The following is a 7,583-nucleotide window of genomic DNA, read 5'->3' on the forward strand; positions in this document are numbered from 1 at the left end:
GCATGCCTTCACTTTGGTTAAGGGTTTCAATTTCTATAACCTGCAGAAACACTATGGAGACACAACCTCAACCAGACCACATAGGATTCTCTTAGCTCATTATTTGGGAGAATATTTGAGTACAAAATCTAAAATAAGGGAACAATCATTTAAGGAACAATCCACCAGGAGAAAATGTTAGCAGACAAGATACAGTAGTATTAGACATCACTTCCCACCCCTAAACATTAGGAAACACACACACACAAATGAGATGCTCTGAAGACTACACAGATTTTTTAAAGAATTAATATAACTTTTAGAATCAACAAGTAGTCACACATTTTAAAAACCAGTTAAATATAAAACTTTTTTGGAAGCCTGAACACATGTACACCCGTTCATAGCAGCATTATTCACAATATGTTTACCTGTGCTCCTGCCTGAAACTGTTTTCTAATGAAGGGGGAAAAAAAAAAGAGAAATAAACCCAGAAGAACAAAAATAATCGGAGAAGTGATGGATAATAGGAGATAAAACAGTAGTTTGGAAATTGGAAAGCACAGACAGTGACAACTGATTTAACAGCCTTTGTAAAGAGCGGAATCCGAAACCTAAAAGAGATGGGAAACAAAACTTAGCAGCAAAACAAGACCAGGAACCTTGGCAGAACTCCAGAAAGCCTTTAGACTTTCGTGCCTCCATACAACTAGAGATTGTATGAAAACAAGATAGCTTCAAAGTCTTTAAAGAAGCAGTCAAGATTCCCCTCCAGTTCCTTCTTTCACCCTGCCAACTACTCAAAGCAAGCCGGCAGAAAACTGGAGGTCTGTTCTCTGGAGAAAGTGATGATGGCAGGTTCAGGGACAAGGAACACAGGTGGGTTAAAAGCAAGTCAGCAAACAGCCCAGAAATAAACCCTCACATATATGGTCAAATGATTTTCCACAAGGGGGTAAAGACCATTCAGTAGGAAAAAGACAGCCTTTTCAATAAATAGTGCTGGGAAAGCTAGATATCCTTATGTAAAAGACTCAAGTTGTACCTTTACCTCACAACATACAGAGAAAAAAAGAACATCTTAAAATGGATCAAAGATCTAACATAAAGAATTAAAACTATAAAACTCTTAGAAGAAAGCATAGGGGAAAAGTTTCAGGACACTGGATTTGGCAATGATTTCTTGGATATGATACCAAAAGCACAGGAAACAAAACAAAATCAACTGTAAAGGATACAACTGGGATGCCTGGATGGCTCAGTTTGTCGTCTGCCTTTGGCTCAGGTCATGCTCCCAGGGTCCCTGGATCAAGCCACGTCTCAGCGTCAGACTCCCTGCTCAGTGCGGAGTCTGCTTCTCCCTCTCCCTCTGCCCCCCCCTTGCCCTGCTCATGCTCAGTCTCTCTCAAATAAGTAAATAAATAAATAAAATATTTAAAAAAAAAAATAAAGGATACAACCGATAGAATGAAAAAGCAATCTATAGAATGGGAAAAAACATCTGCAAATCAAGTATCTGGTAAGAGGTTAATATCCAGAACATATAAAGAACTCCTGCACAAATCAACAAAAAGACTAAAAACCTAATTAAACAGTGGGCAAAGGACTTAGATATTTCTCCAAGGATTGTATACAAATGGCCACTAACACAAGAAAAGATGCTCAACATCACTAATCATTAGGGATATACAAATCAAAACCACAATGAGATACCACCTCATACTTATTAGCATGGTCCTATAAAATTAAACATAGAATTGCTATATGATCCAGCAATTCCACTGCTGGGTACATACTGAGAAGAAATGAAAGTAGGATCTTGAAGAGATTATTTGTACACCCCTGTTCATAGCAGCATTATTCACAATAGCCAAAAGGTGGAAGCCACATAAATATCCATCAATGAATGGATAAACAAAATGTGTTATATTCATACAAGGGAATATTATTCGGCCTCAAAAAGAAAAGGTCCCTTGACATATGCTACAACTGGATGAACCACCCTGAGAACATTACGCTAAGTGAAATAAGCCAGTCACAAAAAGACAAGTAACTGATGATTACACTTAATATGAGATACCTACAGTAGTCAAATTCACAGAAAGTAGAATCGTGGTTGCTAGGGGCTGTGGGAAGGAAGAACGGAGAATTATTTTTTAATAGGTATAGAGAGTTTTAGTTCTGCAAGATGAGAAGAGTTCTGGAGACTGTACAACAATGTGAATGTATTTAACACTACTGACTTAAATACTTAAAAATGGTCAAGATGGTAAATTTTATGTTAAGTGTATTTTACCACAATAATAAAGAGATAAATACCAAGTCAGCAAACTGAACAACATGATACTCCCATCTCCTTTCTCCCAGGTGAGCTTTCAGAAGAGCTAGCAGCCAGAATTATCTATGCCATGGCAAAAGATTAGATGCAGAATTCCTCTCTGGAAAACCAAATGATTTCTAAAAGTTCCATCTGCTTCTTTTACAGTTGTGTCAGGCCTTTCTGGATAGCATCTTATTTTTGTTGTTCCCACTTTTTAAAAATTACTTAAAAATTTTTTTAAGTTATTTTTTTAAGATTTTATTTAAATTCCAATTAGTTAGCATACTGTGTAATATTAGTTTCAACACTTATAGTGATTGTGATTCAACAATATAGTATTCAACACTTCATTACAACATCCGGTGCTCATCACAAATTTTTACGTTACTTTAAACACACCTATTTTATTTTCTAACACTTCCATTCTTTAGGCTCTTACAAATACTGACATAGGGTGTCCCCAACAAAACATAACTGATTCCTACCTATATGATCACCCAACACTGAAGCCCACCAAAGGAGCTCTACTCATATATGAATACCTTCCAGTCAGCTGTGTGTCTTACTTGGAAATGTAATCAGGTTAACCATCTCCAGACATTTGAGACTGTAAGATTAGAAGTCAAAAACACAAAGTAAAAGGAACAAAGAAAGTAGAGGCGATGCAGTGAGCAAAAGAAAATTTGAAAAATACTTTGATCAATATGTCCAGTGATAACAAATATTCTGTCCAGGGGAGATGATTGTGTATGTGTATATATATATATATATAGCATTTTATTTTATTAAGTAGGCTCCATACCCAATGTGGGGCTTGAACTCATGACCCTGAGATCAATAGTCATACACTCCACTGACTGAGCCAGCCAGGCACCCCTCTCCAGGGAAGATTTTAAAAAGACATTCAGTGGGGCACCCAGGTGGTGCAGTCCGTTAAGTGTCTGACTCTTGGTTTCAGCTCAGGTCCTGATCTCAGAGTCTGCTCCAGACTCTCCCTCTCCCCCTCCTCCCTGCTGTGTGCACACGCTCTCTCTCAAATAAATCTTTAAAAAAAAGATATACAGTTATATATAATCAATATAATTATTAATTATAATAGTTAAATAGTAGGAGAAAGGTAGGAGAACATGTGGAGGAAATCTCACAGAAAAGAAACAATGAGTAGAAAAACAGGAGAGAAAAGAAAAAAGAAAAACGGAAGAAATATGTCAAATAAATGAGAAATCTTTCCAGATTATTAAGAACTTGAGTTTCCAGCCTAAGTGCCCAATACAATACACAGGACTCTAAAAGCATGCTTTTAAATTTCTAAGAGAAATCATTCCTAATTTAGAATTATAATTCCAGATAAATGATATGTAAAGAGCAAGCAATGGTAGCATAAACCTATTTCTAAGAAATGACAAATTTTTTTTCTTCCCATGTACTCTGCTCTCAGGAAGCTATACCTGTTTTTGGAAGGATGGATGGGCTCCACCACTACCAGGAACAAAAATAACAATATTTACTGAGTGCTTACTGCATGCACAGACCTTTTATATGTATTTGCTCCTTTACTGTCTAAAACCACCCTTTGAGGTGCCCACCCATCCTTCAGATTGGAAACTCAGGCACAGAGAGAGTAAGTAATTTGCCAAGGTTACATAACCAGTCGTCAGTCAGGATTTGAACCTAGGCAGGTGGGGTCCAGAGCCCATGCTCTCAGTCATTAATCTACTGCGCCTGCCAAGGGAGCAAACTCCGAAAGAGGTAATATGTGGGATGGAGACACAACGAAAGGGGAAGGAAATTTCCAGAAGGATGATAAAGGGAAGTCCCCAAAACACAAGTGAGCCAACAAAACTGACAAAATATTGGGTGTGCTTGAACACATCTGGAAAAGATTTTCCAGTTAAAGTTTGGACAAAAGAGCAAATCTAAGCAAACAAAATACAATTATTAACTTCAGAAAAACAAAAAGCTGTACAACAAAGAAAATGCAATCATAATTCTGGTTGCTTCATTTGTGAATAATGGTAAGAGTGATAAATCATACAGTAATTCAACAAAAAAGAGGTAAGTGCATTGGAAGGATGGGACGAGGTGAAGAGTGTGCACGTGTCAGTTAAATCCACAGCAGGACTACTGGAAAACAACAAAATGGTACCACCACTTTACTTAGAAACACGAAAGCAGAAAGCAAAAATGTAAATGTTTTTGTCACTCTGAATTCCGTTCTTGGATCTCTTGCCCTCCTAAATTAAAATTGTGCATACATCATTATGGTTCACCCCTTGTGTCTTAGGTTTATGACTTCGGACAAATGCATAAACTCATTAATTCCTAGACTCCTAATGAAAGCATTTGATAGCTACACCCAAACAGCGAGCATGGCTGTATTCATATGAAACTTTATGGAAACTGTAATGTCTACCATGTCACATAATTTTCATATGTTGCAAAATATTCTTTTGATTTTCTCCAACTGTTTAAGAATCATGTTTAAGAATCATTCTTAGCTTATGGGCCATACAAAATCTGGTGGCAAGCTGTATTTGGCCCATGAGCTGTAGTCTGCCAATTCCTGTCCTAAAGCAAAAAGATGGGTGGAGATACAGTCCAGAAGCTGCAGATGGGAGATTACCGTCAATGAGGTTCCAAACAGCCCATATTACCCACAAAAGAAATATTTAGCACATGGACAGCTGCTTCACCCAGAAAGCCAGCTAACAACAATACCGGTCTCTTAACACTGTTTTGACCCTTATCTTTGCTCCCTTTATCACCTCAATCTTGAAGAACCTGAGACAGCAACAAGGGGGGTGGAGGGGGGGCAGGAAACGAAGAGAATCGAAGGGCAGAAACAGGATGAAACCAGTTCACTCCTTTTCCCCACTACAGGATTTTGGTACAGAATGTGGCCCAATCTGAGGGGGGAGGGCTGGGCATTAAATTGAATAGATATTTTAAATTAGATGAGGCCAGACTTCACAATACCTGAGGCTAATTGGAAAGCCTTACATCTGCCCAGATTCACCTAAGCGTGGAAGAGAACCATTAGCAAACAATATCTAAACCCAGTGGTAAAAGAATAAAGTTGTTCTCTATATTCAAACTACTAAATACTATCTCATTGAATAGGCCAGTTACATAACCAAAGGACCTTTATTCAGTATAGGTAAAGAATGCTTATATATAGATCAATAAAGATCTAAGAGAAAATAGAAAAATGGGCAAAGGATACAAATAGGTGTTTTCTAAAAAAGTTAAATAACTTTTAAGGAAATGCAAAATAAACCCAGATACATTTCACATTCACCATACAGGAAAATTGTTAAAGTCCCAACAACATCAGGTATGGGTAAGAATGATTAAATGAAAGAAGTCACAGGGCAATGCACCATTTTTAAGGCAATGGTATCACCACTCGATTGTTAAATTTAACAAGACTGTGGTAGCCATTCTCTGGCAAGAGTCACCAACCTCAAAAGAGGACGTACACTTCTGCATAACACCAACTTTTTAAGGATAATCAGGTAGGAAAGCCACGCCCACATTTCAGGAGATGAAATTTCGATTCTTGTGTGTGACCACTCCCTACGACTTAAGACTCCTAGATACAAGAAATGCTGGAGGATTTCCAAGAACGCCCCAAAACAGAAACGACGGAGAGGCTAGAGGAAACGGGAGAACCCAGTGACTTGGTGATCTGGGCCCGAGGGCTTAACTGGAGGGAAGCGGCAGGAATGTGAACGAATCAGGAAGACCCGTCCCGGCTCGCTTCACCCCGTCCCACCGCCTAGAGGTCAAGGCCGCCTGGCATTTCTGGCCGCGGACTGCCGCTCCCGCTCCCTCCCCCTCCGGGGCGCCCCGCGGGCCCGCAGGCCGGGAAGGGTCAGGGGCCCTGCGGTCCGAAGGGCGGGCGGTCCCGCCACCGAGGCCTCGCCCTCGACCGACAGGGGCGAAGCAGCCAGGAGAGAGCCGGGAGGAGGGGCCGCGGCCCCGGCCCGCCCCAAAGCCGCGGGGGCAAAACAGAAACCCAGCGCGGAGGAAACGGAGCGCAGCCCGGCCCGTGCCGCCCGGCCCTGCCCGCCGCCGAGTCGCTCCGCCGACGGGAGCGAGATGGCCGCCCCCTCCCCTGGCCCCACCGCGGCCCGAGCCGCCGCACCGCGCCGACGAGTCGCCACCGCCCACTGCCGGCCCCCCCTTCGCTTGCCCGCCTGCCCGCCCTCCTGGGACACGGCCCGCTCCACCCCTCGCGGCTGCTCACCGCGCTGAGGCGGATCCCGCTGGGTGGCTGTGCCGCCATCTTGAGCGAGCTACAAAGCCAGGACCGGCCTCGGCCGCAACCCGACTGGGAGGCGGCCGGGACGACTGTGGGGCCCGCTGGGCCCGCCCACTTCCGGGGCGGGGCGCGCGGCTGCCCCGCCCGCCCACTTCCGCCCCAGACACAGTTGTATTAAGAGTGTGGGGGAAGTAAATTCCCGGGATGAACTGGGAGAACTGGGCTCGAAGCGTCGGGCCCTGCAGGGAGAGGGTGCATGCGTGAGACTGGCGGGCGCGAAAGGGTCGCTCGCTGCGTTTACTGGATCTGGAAACTTGAGGGTGGAGAGTTTGAAGTCTGTCCCCACGTGCGCTGGGGCCCGGAGAGGTGAACTCGAGGCGCCTGATTGGACGTGAATTGCACTAAAACAAGCCGCCCATGCCCACCTTGTCAATGTGATTTGAAACCTTGTTAACGAAATGTAGACTTTGTGCATTTTGGATTTGCTCTGGACGTTATCATCCTTCGGCCTGGTGAAGAGTCCTTTCTTGCGTGCACATTTATTGAGTCCTTCCGCTCATGCATGCTTAGTGTCGACTTTGCGCCGGGTGTTGGGCTAAGTGAGTAGGATATAGAAATGAGTAAGTCTAGGGCTGTTCCATACTGCAGGTAAAGAGAGGATGGAAAGGGTTTTTTAAATATCCATTTAGGTCTTTTGCTTTTTGTTTTTCCTTTTATCTCTTTGTCCTGATTTTTGGGAAGTTTAAGCACATGTCAGTCAGGTCTCCAACACTTGTTTTTAATTTTTTTTAACTAAAAAAAAAAAGATCCACCAAAACCCGGTTAACCCATTTCTCCCAACCACTCCCCACCTATTGCATTTTTTACTGTAATACATTTTCTTTGTAAAAATTCAGATAATATGGAAATATAAAACATGAAATTTACCCCCAATCTCTTCACCAGAACATATAAACAATTTGGTATACATTAATCCAGGCTTACTATATACTAAATATTATTTCCAATACAGATGGTCTT

The 7,583-nt window shown here is 42.2% G+C and overlaps 1 protein-coding gene across 2 annotated transcripts in view; it reads right to left on the reverse strand.

Annotated features, from left to right (window-relative positions):
• The window catches only part of MORC3 (MORC family CW-type zinc finger 3), a 41,461-nt gene extending 34,833 nt beyond the window's left edge, over positions 1-6,628 (reverse strand). For both annotated transcript variants that reach the window (XM_021677969.2, XM_021677970.1), the window contains exon 1: positions 6,549-6,628. In XM_021677969.2, coding sequence (XP_021533644.1) covers positions 6,549-6,587 — 39 coding nt within the window. In that variant the 5' untranslated portion in view covers positions 6,588-6,628. The remainder of the gene's footprint in view (positions 1-6,548) is intronic.
• Positions 6,629-7,583: the final 955 nt, after the last annotated feature.

This window comes from Neomonachus schauinslandi, chromosome 1, assembly GCF_002201575.2.
Source record: "Neomonachus schauinslandi chromosome 1, ASM220157v2, whole genome shotgun sequence".
Taxonomy (NCBI): domain Eukaryota; kingdom Metazoa; phylum Chordata; class Mammalia; order Carnivora; family Phocidae; genus Neomonachus; species Neomonachus schauinslandi.